Source organism: Sarcophilus harrisii, chromosome 4, assembly GCF_902635505.1.
Source record: "Sarcophilus harrisii chromosome 4, mSarHar1.11, whole genome shotgun sequence".
Classification (NCBI taxonomy): Eukaryota; Metazoa; Chordata; class Mammalia; order Dasyuromorphia; family Dasyuridae; genus Sarcophilus; species Sarcophilus harrisii.
In genome coordinates, this window is record NC_045429.1 from 162,450,676 (window position 1) to 162,467,604 (window position 16,929).

At 32.7% G+C, this 16,929-nt stretch overlaps 1 protein-coding gene across 6 annotated transcripts in view; it reads right to left on the bottom strand.

Moving 5' to 3' along the window:
- EYA4 (EYA transcriptional coactivator and phosphatase 4) overlaps positions 1 to 16,929 on the bottom strand; it is a 296,329-nt gene that overhangs the window by 129,439 nt on the left and 149,961 nt on the right. For all 6 annotated transcript variants that reach the window (XM_031964240.1, XM_031964244.1, XM_031964242.1 and 3 more), the window contains exon 3: positions 10,441 to 10,490. In XM_031964240.1, the coding sequence (XP_031820100.1) occupies positions 10,441 to 10,490 (50 nt within the window). The remainder of the gene's footprint in view (positions 1 to 10,440; positions 10,491 to 16,929) is intronic.

A 16,929-nucleotide genomic window follows, 5' to 3' on the forward strand; every position in this document is an offset into this window, starting at 1 on the left:
GTTCATGTGAGTTTTTTTTTTTGATGCCTTCTCCTTTGCACCACACTGATGCCAACATATCCTACTCCAGAAACAAATGGGCTCTTCCTTGAAACAAAGAAAACCGTTAAACAAAACTAACCACAATCATGACAGTATGTAAAATGACAACCAGGTGGAATAGCATATAAAATACTGGGTTTGGAGTTCAGGTAGAGCCAAGTTCAAATTTTACCTTAGACACTTCCTAGTAGTGTGAACCTGGCCAAGTAACTTAATTGTTATCTGCCTCAATTTCTTTATCTATAAGTTAAGGATAATAATAGTACCTATGTCCCAGGATTATTGTAGATAAAACGAGATAAGTGCTCAGCAGAGTGACTGGCATACAGTAAGCTCTATATTAATGTTAGCTATTATCTTTTAATTAACAATATATGCAACATCCTGTACCTCACTTGAATAAAAAAAGAATTACTTTCTCACCTCCTCTCTGGGAAAAGATTGATCATTACAATATCTCAACTGGGTTAGTGTTCTTTTCTTTGCAGTCTATATGTATTTTGTTCATTTGGTTCTTCTTAATTCTGTATCAGTTTATAAATGTTTTCCCATTCTTCCCAGAATTACACCTAATCATTTCTCCCAGCCCAAATGACATTTGATTACATTCATGTGCCACAATTTTACAATTTAAATTTGGCAAAGTTTTTTTTTTTTTTTTATAATCTAGCTCTAAGCTGAATTTCTAATGCTGACCCACAAGATATTTTTATTCCAAACTAGCTACTCTACTTATTTCCCCCACAAAATATCTGGTTCATTCCTACCTGAACTTTTAGTCTCATTTCCTTAGCATGCCTTTCCTTAGCATGCCTTATATCTCCATCTTTGCTTGTTAAAGTATCCATCAACCTTCAAGGCCAAGGTCAAGTTCTAGTTGCCACATATAGTTCTACATTATTGCTCCAGACCACAATCCACTTTTTTCTTTCACAGAATTCCTAAGACAAATCATTCCTTACTATTTGCAAAATTGACTCCCCTGGTTTAAGCTATTTACTTTGCTCTTACAAATCAAAGGCTTTATCACCTTAGTGTATGTAAATTTTCTAATAGTCTAAAAGAGTGCATTAATAATACATCATATTCCTACTTATAAAGTAACTTTTACATTCACTGCCTTATTTGATGCTTATAATAATCCTGAGAGACAGTGATAAACATTATGAGCAAATTGAGGATCAGTATTAGACATAGGATTTAAATTTATGTCTCCTGATTCCACATACATAGCTTTTTTTTTTTATCATATTATAGTATTTGTGTATATATGTGTGAGTTATGCATACATACATATATAAGCTAAATTAAGGTGGTAGACTAATTCTTGTGACAGACTGAGATTTCCACAGATATCTAGGAGAATATGGTTAATTGTAAAAAACAACAGAGAGGGGCAGCTAGATTGCACAGTAGATAGAGCAATGATCCTGAAATCAGCAGAACCTGAGTTCAAATCTGGCCTCAGACACGTAACACTTATTGCTGTGTGACTCTACAGAAGTCACTTAACCTCAATTGCTTCACACACAAAAATAACCAAAAAAGGCAACAGAGAAAGAAAAATAAGAACTTAGGAAAGGTCATTGAATTTGGCAATAAGATCATCAGTGAATTTTGAGAAAATTTATTTTTTAAACATCATAGTGTTAACATGTATGAGAGGAAAAAATAAGAAATAGGGAAAAATTAGCAATAAATATTCGTTAGAGAAAGCAACAAGACATATTGTTCCATTGATTATTCTACCTATTGAAAGGTAATTTCTTTTGTTTGGCAAGAACATATTTTGATTATTTCAGTCAATCAAATTTTAATGTGAACAGAGCCTGTACATTTCCTTAAGTGAATCAAAGTTTTTATGTGACAAATTTGATCATGCTGTAAGGAATTTCTCATAAAAAGCAGGAGTTAATACTCAAAAAGTTATCAAACTGTGAATACCCTTTGACCCAGTAGTGTTACTACTGGGCTTATATCCCAAAGAGATCTTAAAGAAGGGAAAGGGACTGTATGTGCAAGAATGTTTGTGGTAGCCTTCTTTGTAGTGGCCAGAAACTGGAAACTGAGTAGATGCCCATCAATTGGAGAATGGCTGAATAAATTGTGGTATATGAATAATATGGAATATTATCGTTCTGTAAGAAACGACCACAGGATGATTTCAGAAAGGCCTGGAGAGACTTACATGAACTGATGCTGAGTGAAATGAGCAGTACCAAGAGATAATTATATACTTCAACAACAATACTATATGATGATCAATTCTGATGGACCTGGCCATCTTCAGCAATGAGATAAACCAAATCAGTTCTAATGGAGCAGTAATGAACTACACCAACTATACTCAGCTAAAGAACTCTGGGAGATGACTAAGAACCATTACATCAAATTCCCAATCCTTATAATTTTGCCCACCTGCATTTTTGATTTCCTTCACAGGCTAACTGTACAATATTTCAGTGTCTGATTCTTTTTGTACAGCAAAATAATAGTTTGGACATGTATACTTATTTAGTATTTAATTTATCCTCTAATACATTTAACATGTATTGGTCATCCTGCCATCTAGGGGAGGAGGTGGGGTGAAGGAGGGGAAAAATTGGAACAAAAGGTTTGGCAATTGTCAATGCTGTAAAATTACCCATGCATACAATAATGTAAATAAAAAGCTATTAAATTTTTTTTTAAAAAGCAGAAGTTATCTTAGGACACAGAAAAATTGAAAGAGGTTGAAGCAGTATGTCATTTTATAACATATCTGAAGAACAAAGCTAATACTGAGCTATGGCAGAAAAAGAATATATCAAGGATTCTCATTGGCTCTATATATAACTTGAAGAAGAAGACCAACAATGGGGGAAAGTTCTGAGAAAAGGTTGAATTTTTCCTCAAATTGTTTGTGTGTATGTTGTGCATATATACACATATACATATATGTATATGTGTGTGTTTAATCTAGTACTTTGTCATTAAAGCATTTTAAATTAATTGTATTTTGTCTTAAACCACAGAGATAGATAAAAATAGATATAGATAAAAATATAGTTAGTCAGAAAGCCCAACTTCTACCTAAATATCAGGAGTTTACTAACTAGACATCTGAAAAAAATTTTTTTGTATAAAATAAGCTCCATGAAGCTCAGAAAGAAGGAACTATGTGACTCTTACATGTTATTATGCTTGCCCAAGGCTTTGAATGAACTAATTATTATAATAGGGTGTTACACATAAATTGTAGTAATAGGCAAAATAGTTAATGGATTGATTATATAAATTCATTGTTTGCATCTTTCAAATGTCTGGCTGAGTAAGAAGTGTTAGGAGATAAATTGAACAATGAGACACTACACAAAAGGACATGTGAGAATCATATAAATATAAAACATGCCTTCTCCTATCAATTAACTAATGGTCTACTTGGGGAAACAAGATTAACACATACAAAAACAGCAATTGAATAACATATGGTTATATTATATAGAAAAGTCTCCAAGTGCTGCCCAAATTTAGAGACCAAGAATTAAAATAGCCAGTAATGACTTTATAGAATATGTGGATGATGAGTTGAGACCTGAAGGAGAACAAATTGGAGTAGGTGTAAGTCTACTCCATTTCTGATATTTTATGATTTTATGGTTGTAAGCTTAGACAACAGAAAAAATGGAGATTCTACTGGTAATCTTAGTTTACAAGGAAAATAAAACAATGTTTTGCATGTAACAGATCAAATGCATCTCTGGTCATTAAATGAACTTTTCAGGAGAAGCTTGTTTGATGATGAAGAATACGGTCATTGAGTAATTTTGACAACATGTGATAAGTATCTAAACTCACATGGGGCAGAAAATAAAGCAAAAGAGTCATAGGCAAGAAATATCATGGAAGCAGGAATGGCAAGGTTTGGCAAATGATTGCCAAATGTGGAGTTTGAAGAATGAGGGATTGAGGAAGATTTACTGAAATTACTTTTAAATGGGTGGAATAAAGTTACACACCTAGGAGTCTGAGAGAATAGTTTTATGTTTAACTAAAATGGAGATTTGGAAAAGAGTAGATTTAGGGCCAAAGATAATGAGTCCTGACCAGATAATCTGGAGATGTTTCTGGCACATACAGTCCAACATTTAGCTATAAATGTGGGACTAATACTCAATAGCAAAGTTTGAACTTGATTTATAGATCTGATAACAATCTGAATAAAGATGAAAATTGAAACAATGGTACCAGATTATATCACCAAAATATGATCTGTAGAGAGATAAGAGAAGAGGCCTCAAGACAAAATTGCAGAATATCCGCAGTAAGGGGAAATTGTACAGCTGATGAGCCAAAAAAACAAAACAAAAAAAAATCTAAGGAAGAAAAGGGGTAGGATATTGTGTGTGCACTAGGGAAAACAACAAGTACAGAAATTTGGTTGGAATGCAGAGTGGGCAGCAAGCCTGGAAAGCTAGGCTAGAGCCAGATTGTGAAGTTATTTCAATGCCAAGCTGAGAAGTTTGAATTTTACTCTAAATGCAACAGGGATCCACTCAAATTTCTTTGTGTGGGTGATTGAGGGAGGGAAGGCAGGGTGACATAATCAGACGTGCTCTGAGGAATATTATGAAGGCAACTAAATAGAGAACAAACTTGAAAAATTGGGAGGTAAAAGGCTAATTAGAAGGCTGTTTTATAGCCCCATGCAAAAAGTCAGAAGGGTCTTGAGTTGTAATTATGAGTGAAGAGGAGACAGATGTAAGAGATGTACAAAGAAAGAATAATCAGATTTTTCCATATTTATACAGACAGTACATGAATAGCATGTTTTCTATTCACAGAGAAAATCTGCATGTATATACATCTTTGATACCTTAACATTAACCCATAACTGCAAAAATGATGTGATTTGGTTGTATGATTTTTCTGGTCTTGCATAGAAATTGGCCAGTTTAACTTTCTGTGCCTGATTTTAAAATTAACTGGTAAATCAAAATTAGTTCCAAGTATCTGCTAAAATAATTGGAATATATAGTGTGGGGAACTCATCCTACTCATTTAGTCTTTCTTTTGATAATAGCCAAGTAACTAGAGAAAAAAGGCAGGAGACCTATGATCTGTTTCTGCTTCTGCTACTAACAACATGTGTGATCTCAGATAAATCATTAAAGTTGTCAAGGAGTGAAAGATAGGGTATAGGCAACCCTCGATTATTCAGGTTAATGGAGGAGGGGAAGAAAAAGAATAAAGTAATTACATGTTTTTCTAGCTTTAAAAGAATAAATATTTCAAATATTTTTTAATCTTTTATTTTTTCTTTATATCATTCTGTCCATAATTTGTGTGTGTGTATGATGTGTGTGTGTGTATATATATATATATACGTAATTGTTGATAGTCTTGTTTTTATGCCACTATAGGATAGGGCAAGGACCATGATTCATATAGTACTATATCCAAAAGTCACTCAACACATGTTTTTGATGATGAAATCCACAAAGAAACTCAAATTCTCATCTCAGCCAATGATTTTGACTTTCTGCTTCACCAGTGCTTTGCTAATGGTCCAAACATGCAACAAAATTGATTGATTTGAGTTTCATTTCCTTTCTGTTCCCTGATCACTCTCTGGTAAAAGTGCTGAAAGGGAATTGACCAAAAAAATAGGAAGCAGGCAAAAAGTCTTGTTAATAAACTATATGAATAATAAATCATTAAAATAAAAAAAAAATTCAGTCTTTTTTGAGGAGGGAAAATTATAACAGAATAAAATAAAAGTGTGAGAAATGTCAAAATAAAAAAAAAAAAACAGTTTTCTTTCCTCTAGCCCAACAGTGTTTTGTTTGTTTGTTTGTTTGTTTGTTTTTGTTTTTGTTTTTTAAAGGCTTTGGTATCCTGAAAATGGGGGATGGGTGAGTGATGAGAATTGGTGATTCTTTTGTTAGAGAATTAATAGATTCAGAGTTATCAAGTATAGGTTGATGAAAGCATTTTTTTTTTTCAATTTTCACTCCATCTATCCCTAAATTTAGTTAGGTATTGATCAGGAAACAAAACAGATTATATATATTTTTTTTTTTTTTTTTTTTTTTTTTTTTTTTTTTTTTAGATTTAGCTCTTTAGCGCTAATCATAATGTTAAAAGAAAATCTCTCTCTCTCTCTCTCTCTCTCTCTCTCTCTCTCTCTCTGTCTCTGTGTGTCTTCTGGCCAAGGGAATACCACAGAAGAATAAGTAGAACAGAAGACTTTTTAAAGAATGACAATTCTTAAGTGAAGCACAGTGTATCCATTAATGCTAATCATCCATCAAGATAAATAGTTTTGTGTAACCGAAAAAATATTGCCACTAATGTCTGGCTTTCAATGCATAAACAAGAAATATTTCTGGTAAGACATTTTTGGCCCTGGTTATATTGCATAGGTTTCTAAATTCCCCTTATCCCAATGTGCCAGTCACATCTGTAGCCCAAGTGTTTCTTTCCAAAAGGGGAATGAAGGCCAAGCAAGACAAAGAATTTGCTGATACACATATGTCACTCCAAGAATTCTCCTGACAAAGTTCCCACACCCAATTTAATTACTTCCCTACTGTAAAAACACTTTCCATCTGCATTTATTCTAATAGCTTCAAATCCAAAACCAACACACTATAAAACTAGCTAAATAAATGCATGAGATTAGCCTTAGGTTCCAATCCAAGCGCTACTTTTTAAGGCAGTGTATCTAAAGCATTCATTTTATGCTGATATTTCATTTTGTTTTTACTGTTTTCACTTAAGACTTATTTAGAATAGAATTATTTGGTTCAGGCTACATTAGTATTTCTGAATGTGTGTCTCTTGCTATATGTGTGTGTATACATATGTGGAACATGATTCCTTATATGTGACTTTCTAGGTGTATTTGTATCTTTCTATTTCTATATGAAAGAGTGTATCTGTGTACATGTATAATAAAGTCACAACTCCACCTCCTCATGCCTTAGCTTTTCATCTTAAATTCAACAGATTTCTAAATCAACAGATTTTTCTCTAGTTAAGATTGGCTACAAATCCAGAAATCATGCAATTTATTAATTTCATTATTAGTTGAAATAATATTTATTTAAACTATGTTGCTTAATTTAAAAAATCATGCCTTCTAAAAGGAAAATTCTTCTGTTTGGAATGATAAATCAGTAGAGTCGATTATTAAATACCACTCTTCATCTTTATCATCATCACATCATCATTATCATCTTCATGATCTGGAGACGCTCCCCTACTTTTCCAAATCAATTCCCTCTTTCAAGATTCCATTCAGGTACCATCAGTTATGAGCAGCTTTCCCTACTCGTCCCACCATAAAATATTTTCTCCTTCAAAATTCCTAGGATATTTTATGGATTACATTTTTGATGTTACCTTCTATTATATTTAGGTAGGTATATATCTAGGCAGTTCCATGGTACAGTGAATAGAATACTGAAGTCAGGGTCAGGTAAAACTTGGTTTGATTTCTGCTTCAGACTTATGATTTATGATCTTAGATAAGTAATTTGACTTCTGAAAAATGGACATTAAAATAACATTTAGTTTCCAGGGTTGTTGGACAGCTAAATTGTACAGTGGATAGGGCACAAGTCTAGAGTCAGGAAGACTTATTTTCCTGAGTTCAAATCTAGCCTCAGACACTTACTAGCTATATGACCCTAGGCAAGTAACTTCCCCTGTTTTTCTCAGTTTCTTCCATCCGTAAAATGAGCTGGAGAGGGAAATAGCAAACCACACCAGTATCTTTGCCAAGAAAGCACTAACTGGGTTCATAGGGAATCAGACTCAATTCAAAAAATGACTGAACAACAATAATAATGTTCTGGGTTATTTTAAGGATCAAATCTGATCAAGTACATACAAATAGTTTGGCAACCTTGAAAATGTTTTATAAACATAGTAATAATAAATGTGTTTAGTTAGAATATGTATGTTGAAAAACTTCAACATATACTACAATAGAAAGAATACCTGAGTGGCAGCATGAATACCTTGGTTTTCATTCTGGCCTTATTAGTTTTTGAGATCTATGTTTAAGCAACGCATACTCTCTGGACCTTAGTTTCCTCATCTAAAAAAGGAGTGAATTAGAAGATCCCCAAAACTTTTTCTAGATGTAACATTTAGATAATTTTAAACACTAATTTAGCTTATTGGGCTATCTTCAAAATATCTGAAGAAAAGATATTAGACTTGTTCTACTGACCCCAGAGGGCAAAATAAGAAAGGGACAAGGGTGGAAGCAGTTTTCTCAAGTCAGGAAAAAAAAAAAAAAAAACTTTTTAATAATTAGAGCCATCCTCAAATAGAAGGGATTACTCCTTAACTAGAAGTTTTTAAACAGCAGGATTTCCTGGTCAGATATGAGTTAATCTAGATGGCCTCTGAATGCTGTCTCACTTCTGTAATTTGGAAATACAGTTTTGTGCTTACAAAGAGCTTGCGAATGATATAACCAACCCAATGATTTGGACCTACTGAGTACAAATTAAGTATCATCAATCTGATTGGGATCTAAGTTAGTGTAAGGACACAGGATGAATCTTCTAACTAACAATTTTTTTTTGTTTAATTCACTGAGCCGTACTGTCTTTTAGAATTAAGACAATAGCTATCCTATTGCCCCTAGGACCTAATATAAAATATTATTATCTTCTAGCTCTTCACAATCTAGCCCCAATTTATCTTTTCACTCTTATTATATATTATTTCCCTTCCTATACACTACAATCCATTCGTGGTGGTCTTTTTGTGCCTTTCATGTGACATCATACTCCATTTCAATTTTTTGTACTGGCTATCGCCGATTACAGAAGTGTGTTCTCTTTCATCCCTATCAGTCTCATTGAATTCTTTGCTACTTTTTCAGAAGTCTTTTTCAATATCTTCACTGTTGGTGCCTTTTCTTCCTCAATTTACCTTATATTTACTTTGAATATTCTAATTTATGCACATGTTGTTTCCCTTCCTTGAATGTAAGCTCCTTGAGGATAGGAATTGCATTATTTTTACCTTTGTATACCCAGCACTTAACAAAAATTTTGTTGAGTGATTGAATAAATGCAATCATACTGCAGCTAATTGTATGGAGCATTTTAAAATGGGGAGGTTCAAAATTAAATAAAGTAGGAAATTAATATTCTATAAATGCAGAATTCTATTTATCTTAGGTCAATTAATACTCAGAGGTACTTATTTGTCTTTTAAAAGTAAGTGTATAGTCATAAAAAAGTAGTTGGTTTATAATAGATGTCTAATGTAGGAAACTTTTCATAATTAGGCTACATTAAATCCTAAATTAGGAAATGATTGATTACATTTCACAATTATATAATTGGCCTTAGAAACAGAATGCTCTAGCTTCAAGTTCAGTCTCTGACATATATTAGTTGTGTGATATTGAGCAAGCCACTGTGTTCTTTTACTGACTCAGTCAGACTCTATGGTTTGATGTCACAGAACAATTACTGTACTGGCAGGGGGACTTTTCTTTCTGGGGACTTCCAACATCAATGAAATCATATCTCCCCTCACATAGATGTGACACTGTACTTACAGAACTGTTATAATACAATGCAATGTAATATGTTATGATATACTATTATATGTGTTGTATATTTATGTGCTATATATACGTGTATATATTTACATATATATATATATACACATATATATATATATATATATATATATATACATATATTTATCCTAACAGATCATCATTTAGTGCATATGGTCCATTTATTTAAAAAAAATAAGAATATAGAGAAAGTTACTTAATCTCTAGTTCACTCTTGGTTCCATAATTGCTATTTCATAGAATCCACATGCTCATAGACCTCACATCCCAACTTTATCTATACTCATTCTAAATTTCTTAATTTACAAATTTATTAGTTCTTTTGGAATTTAATAATATTTGAAGAAAATCAGTGATTGTAAAATTTGATTTTTTTAAAGTTTGCAAAATAATGAAAACTTTAAAAGTAATTTAACTTAATCTTTCAAAATATATTTTAAAAGTTATTAAAACTTTTAGTAATGAGGTAAAATATATAGCATCTTTACAGGAAGAGGTTGAGTACTACTAATATCCGCTTTTATTTGCATATACAATACTATGCTAATTTCCTTTCAAGTAGCAGCAGTGACAAATTTTTAGTATTGGTCTGAAAATTTCCCTGTCTAATGTTGAGTTCCTTTCATTACTATTTGAATTATATTCTTTTTATTATGCTAAAAAGTTCCTATTTATAAAACTTAAAAAAAAAAAAAAACCTGACAATGGGTCACCTGATAGATTTATATCTGCACACGAACTTTTTTGGGTTTTTAGTTTCCCCCACAGTTCCTCAGTTCAACATTTGCCTCTATGGACTGTACCTGGAATTCTGAGGCTCTGAAACATCTGTTTCTGTGCACGTTTTCTTTACCTGCGAGGAGAAAGGGATTGCTAGTTATTCTCATATGAAAATACAACTTCCTCACTCTCAGTTCACACACATACAATGCTTAAAGTGGATATAGCTCAACTCACCCTGATCTCTATAAAATACTTCCCTTATTTTACAGCAGCAGTATGCAGTCCTAAACAGTGTGTTTCATTATTATCCCATGAACAGCTGCCAACAGCACTTCCCTAGACTCCATTAGTATGTAAAATGTTGAGCTAAAATAGCTTGGGAGTAGCCTAAGTAGGAACAAAGAAACCAAAGAGCCAGGTTTCTCCACTTAGAAAGTAGAAAGCCATACTGTTCTCAGTCCAGTAAAGAAATGTTTTCCCAATTGATACTGCTTCTGTTTCCTGCTAAAATTCACAATAATAAACACCAGATTCTGGGGCAAAGTGCAGTGTTAGCTAAATAATTCATACATTAATTTTCATTTTCTGAATCCGATGACTATATGTTTCATATATTTTCTCAGCATGTCAATTAAGTTCAGGTACTGAGTGCAGACTTCTCACACATATTTGCAGTATATTTATGCAGACTATATTTCAACCTTCAAAAATTCAGCTTTGGAGAAGGTTAATTGCCAGCAAAAGTTAAAGAATGAAAACATCTCAGGATAAAATAATATGTACCAATGTTCATTTCTGGACAACAATCTAAAATGGAGGTAAGTCTAAATTTATTTTGATCATAAGTGACTTTATGGCAGGATGGATAAAGACCCTGAACTTGGGAATCTGAAAAGCAAAGGCCAAACCACAGGCTGGACATTTAATAACTGTGTGGCCCATGAATAAGTTGCCTGAGTTCTCTGACTCACTTTCCTCAACTGTAAAATACCTAAGTGAAATAATATGCAAAGTTCCTTGCAAATCTTAAAATTGTTAGAGAAATTTTCTGCTGCTGCTATTATTTTGAGCATAATAATCTTGAAATATAAGAATTAGCCAGGAGGTGACTTGAAAATTCCTTTCTCAAGATGAAATATTTCAATATATTATATTCTTAGTTGAAGTCATTTCCCAGTGCAATGTAATGGGCACTAGAAAGATAGAAAGGTCTGAGACTGTCCTCAAGGGATTTGTAATCTAATTAAGTTTGAAGGATAAAATGTAAACAAAAAATATGAAACATTAAAAAATGCAAGTGAAAATTCAGTAAGTATGTAAAAGAGAGGTCAAATAACAAAGATATTCAAGGACAAGATAAAAAGACTACCCTAATACAGAAATTAATTCTAATAATTGATCTTTTAAACTCAATTTGGAAGAGCAGATGTTTCAAGATCTTTTTTTTTTCCTGAGGCAATTGGGCTTAAGTAACTTCCCCAAGGTCACACAGCTAGGAAGTGTTAAGTATTTGAGGTCACATTTGAACTCAGGTCCTCCTGACTTCAGGACTGGTGCTCTATCCACTGCACTAACTAGCTGCCCCTGTTTCAAGGTCTTAAAACACAAATACATGACTAATTTTGAAAATGCCTCATAATAATTACTTGCATTTACATAGTACTTTTTGAGGCTAAAAACACTTTCACTATGCTTTATTCCATTGGATTCTTCCTAAATTCTACAGGTATCATTATCCCTGTTTCACAGATAAGGAAATTGAGAATCTATGAGTTCATGTGATTTGTTCATGGTCTCATAGCTCAAAATATTAAAGACAGGATTTGAATCAAGATGAGGCTGAGACTTTTCTTCTTTATTAAATGTAAAAGTTGGATAGGATGACCTTTGAAGACGTCACTAAATCCATGATCCTATAATGCTATAATTGTCCCCATCATGCCATGGTACAATTTGATATACTAAAGATAATAAAATATTTGTAATTATCCAGGTGTGTATATACGTGCATTATTGCTAGAGCTAAAGTAAGAAGACTCATCTTTCTGAATTCAAATCTGGCCCACAACACATACTAGCTGTGTGAACCTGGGCAAGTCACTTAGTCCTGTTTGGCTTAGTTTCACATCTATAAAATGAATTGGAGAAAGAAATGGCAAATACTTTCAGTTTCTTTGTCTTAGAAAACCCACAAATGGGGTCACCAAGAGTTGGACACAACTGAGGAAGAACAAAAAAGTATACATATTTATGCATGTATATATGTATTTGTATAATAAGTACATGTTTTTAAACTGAAATATACAAAAGCACGATTTTCACAAAATTAAAGTAACATTAGCTTAGTAAACACAATCTCCAAAATCAATATTGTTTATTTTTAAAACAAACTCTGGCAACATCTCATTTATTCAATTCATTTGCTGTCTTTCTAAACTCTGATCACTTCTGTTCCCTATAAAAATGAATGCAACAAATTAGGTTATATTACCATCAACAATGTTTCCTAAAAGTCTTCTGTTGGTAACAATTACTCTAGAGACTCTAAAAAGGGAGGATACACAAAACCACAGCATACCAATAGCTTTAATGGAAGAGAGTACAAATGACAGCAAAAATATCAGCCATAATATGGTTTTCATATTAATTAAGAGATTGCAAAAATAAATACATATTTCAAGGAAAAAATGTAAAAGCAAGGACTATAATGTAAATCAATAAGCATTTCTTAAATACCTACTATACAGACACTAGACTAAGTAGTTGGGATTTAAACCCTACAGGGAAATGGTTCCTGCCTTCAAGAAGCTTACAATCAAATCAGGGAGATGGCATATACATATATGTTAATCTACATCAAATATATATATATATATATATATATATATATATATATATATATATATATATATAATGTAAGCTAGCTGGGGAAAGAAGTATATTAATAGCATGGGAGATCAGGAAAGGTTTCATGGAGAAGATAACTCCTGAGATGAGTCTTAACAGAAACCATGGATCAAGGAGAATCTTAAGTAAGGGGAAAAAATACATTCCAGGTCCTGTCAAGGCAAAGGTAAAGAGATAAGAAATGGGAAAAGTTGTATGTGGAAAAGCAGCATTGTTGGATTGTGGAGTCCATGGAGGGATACATTATGTAGGACAACTACAAAAATAAAAAGGGCCAGATAATGAAAAACTTTAAATGCGCAATGATTTTTATTTTCTTCTACAAGCAAGAAATAACTATTGAAGTTTATTAAGAGTATATATTGGTGGAGTGGGAAAGGGCAAGATGCAGGGTGAGGGAGTAGATGATATGGTCAGATCTGGATTTTTTTTTTTTTAGATCTGGATTTTTTTTTTTTAAGGAAAATTACTGTTGGCTACTTTATAGAGAACAGATCAAGGTGGGGAGAAGCCTGAGGGAGAAAGCCCAGAGGCTGTTTCAATTATCCCTATCATGAGATTTGAATCATTTTGAATAGATTCAAAATATTAACACAATTTACAGATTTTAATAGTGGCCAGAATGATAATGGTCAGGGAAGAGATGGGAAATTCAATAATCTGTGTAATGTTAAACTTACAGGATGAAAGTACCTAGTATAAATGTAAAATAATTTGAGGAAAATGCTAACATTTGCCAAGTCACACATCTTTTAGTTTATGTAAAGATTATATTTATGCAGAAAAATATTAGGCATAATTAGATATATCATTAACCCTAACAAAAGGAGAAAAATCTCACAACTTCATTTCTTAATTGAATACACATTTTAAAATACAAATCTGCCATTTTTTAAAAGGAACTAACTTAATAGCAAAAAAATTCTTAAGTTTTTGGTTATGCTGGCATTCTTAAACACTCACTCATTCCAGACAATCTGTCAGGATCTCCTCCCTGTGATTATCATTAGCTGCCACTTATTCTGTTATTTTCCATTCCTGTATCTTCAGAGTGGTTATCACTGGATCTTTCAGTTATATAGAAGACAGGGCATTATGCCTCACTGGAAATGGAAACTTCAGTCTTTTCAGAGTGCTTCACGGCAATAGCATGCAGAGAAGGCAGTAGGATTTCCTCCCCTCCCCCTTTCCTTGTCAAAGGCATTGAAGGACAAATAGCATTCATATACATTTCTGACAAAATTCTGTAGTCAATTACACACTACTCTGTGGGTTTCTTTTTCCTGTATATACTTGCATTCAAGTACAAGATTTTTGTCTTATTCTTTGGAGTCCATCCTAAAGACCAAAATACCTTAATGCAAGAGAGAAAAAAAAGCTTATGAGTCACTTCTGAATACTGCACAGTGGTAAGACAACAGAGATAATGGATGTGAGAGCTGGAAGGTATATGAATGATCTTTTAACTGTATCAGCTTTCTCACTTCATAGTGGAGGAAACTGAGGTCTAGAAAGTTTGTGATTTAAGGTCAAACAGCTTGTTAATAATGATAGCACTTAGAGTAGATTACAGTTTTTCTCATACTAAATCTGACAAATAGCCTTTCAGAAATGTACCCAAAACATGATAAAGTTGCTTCATTTCTCTGTTCAAAAGAAACTTGCCAGATAATACAGTTAGTTTATAATGGGAAAATAAATAGATATATAAAGTAACTTTTTTTTATTCAAAAGAAACCTTGATAGTCCATGGAGATGTATCTAATTAAAGGTTAAACTAGATAGGAAAAGGGAAATCTCCATTTGAAAAATTATTTTAAATGTAATTTATTAAAATCGTTTAAAGGGATATTCAGTGCCTGCCTTAATTTTAGCCTTCAAAATTTGTAAAATCAAGGGATAGGGGTGGAAAACACATTTTTTAAAATAATAAGATAGGGAAAAGAACAGGGAAATGGAGAGAATGTATACAGTTCTAAAAAAAAAAATACACTGAACTCCAAACTCTCTGCATTGGTTATGACAGGAATGTGGGCCAAGCATACTGTGGCATCTCCAGATCAAATGAGACACCCTAGACAGGGCACACATTCTCAGAGATAAGCCAGAAGTAGGCCATCCTCTGAGGTGAAAAGAAGAGGTGATATTCACCTGGACATTCATCTAAGGACTTTCAGGACTTTTTTTTTTTTTAACCATATTTTTCTAAACCTTTTATCTGGCCCTTTCCAAATAAATCACTGTATCATTGAAATGGGATTAGAAACAGGAAATATCCTTTTTCTTGGCAAACTCTAATTACTGCTCCTTAGCCATATGCTTTTTATATATACATATCTTCTTTTAGATAATGGTTTTATAAAACATACTCTCCAAAAATAAATTTGGAATTCTAGTTCATTTGTCAAAAAGGTTGGGGACATCTATTATGATCTTATAAGAAAGTGACAGAGGCACAATATAATTTAATATTCTTCTAAATATAGGCATCCTAGATGCCTATATATTTTGGATTCTGGATTTCTGTATGACTAGAAAACTTTAACAGCAAAGTCCAAAAAAGCTTCCCCAAATTGTGTGTGACTGTTCTACCTTTCTAATGTCAGAGTTGGTGCAGAATGCAGAGAATATATATCCTACAAAAAGGACCGGCTCAAGTAAGATCTATTTTATGGTACCTAATAGTTCTGAGATTTTATACTATAATTCAATCTTGAATTGAAAAGATGGCATTCTTGTAAAGTAAATAGAGAATCAAGTGATAAGTAAGTCACTTGAATTTGAAAACACCTTCAACAATGCATGGTTTGTCTATTCATTCATTCAAAAATATTTCTTTGTTGCTTCACTTTTAAGTCAGTGATCAGAAGGAATTTATTAATTGAGCGCAGACTGAGTATGTAAGAGGTAAGGATTGGAGAATGAGGAATGCAATAGAAATAAAAAGTCCTCACAGAGCTGACAACTGAATTTAGAACTTAACTTTTAGTTTTCTTAAAAATGGCAATATACTTCATTACAGAGTCTATTAAAATACTAAAAGATAGGACTTAAATAGGATTTATTCTCTGTCTCTCTCTGCGTGTCCCTGTGTTTCTCTTTGTGTGTGCCTCTGTCTCTGTCCTCAAAGGAAATTATGTTTAGACCTGGAAAAGTCCTTTGAAGCATTTCATTCATTTGTCTAAGCTCTCAATGGCTACAGGTCTTATCACTTTGAATCCTATGGTCTTCTACTGTAACACAATGCTTAAAGAGTCCATGTAGTTTCCTCTAATAAATGAGGCTCCTTCATTTTCATAAGTCACTATTTCATTTTTATCTTTTTTTCTCCAAAACCTATCTTAATACTTGGCACATAGTATTTACTTTAAAATACTTGTTAATTGTTTGCATGTTTTCCACATGTCTATGAAGTTGATTTTAAGGAGACAAAGGGGGCATTAAGTGTTATAATAATCCCTCTGGAAGGCAACCTAAGTCTTAGAATTTCTGTGTGAAAACTTTGAAGTACTTTATTCTCTACTGTCATCTGTCTAGTTAGCTACATCAAGGAAAGTAAAAATAGTTCTATACTATTATTTTATGTGAAAAAAAATAAGAATCATATACACTTGATGCCTCATAATGAAATTAAGGAAAAGTGCATTTTAGTTTAAGGTTGT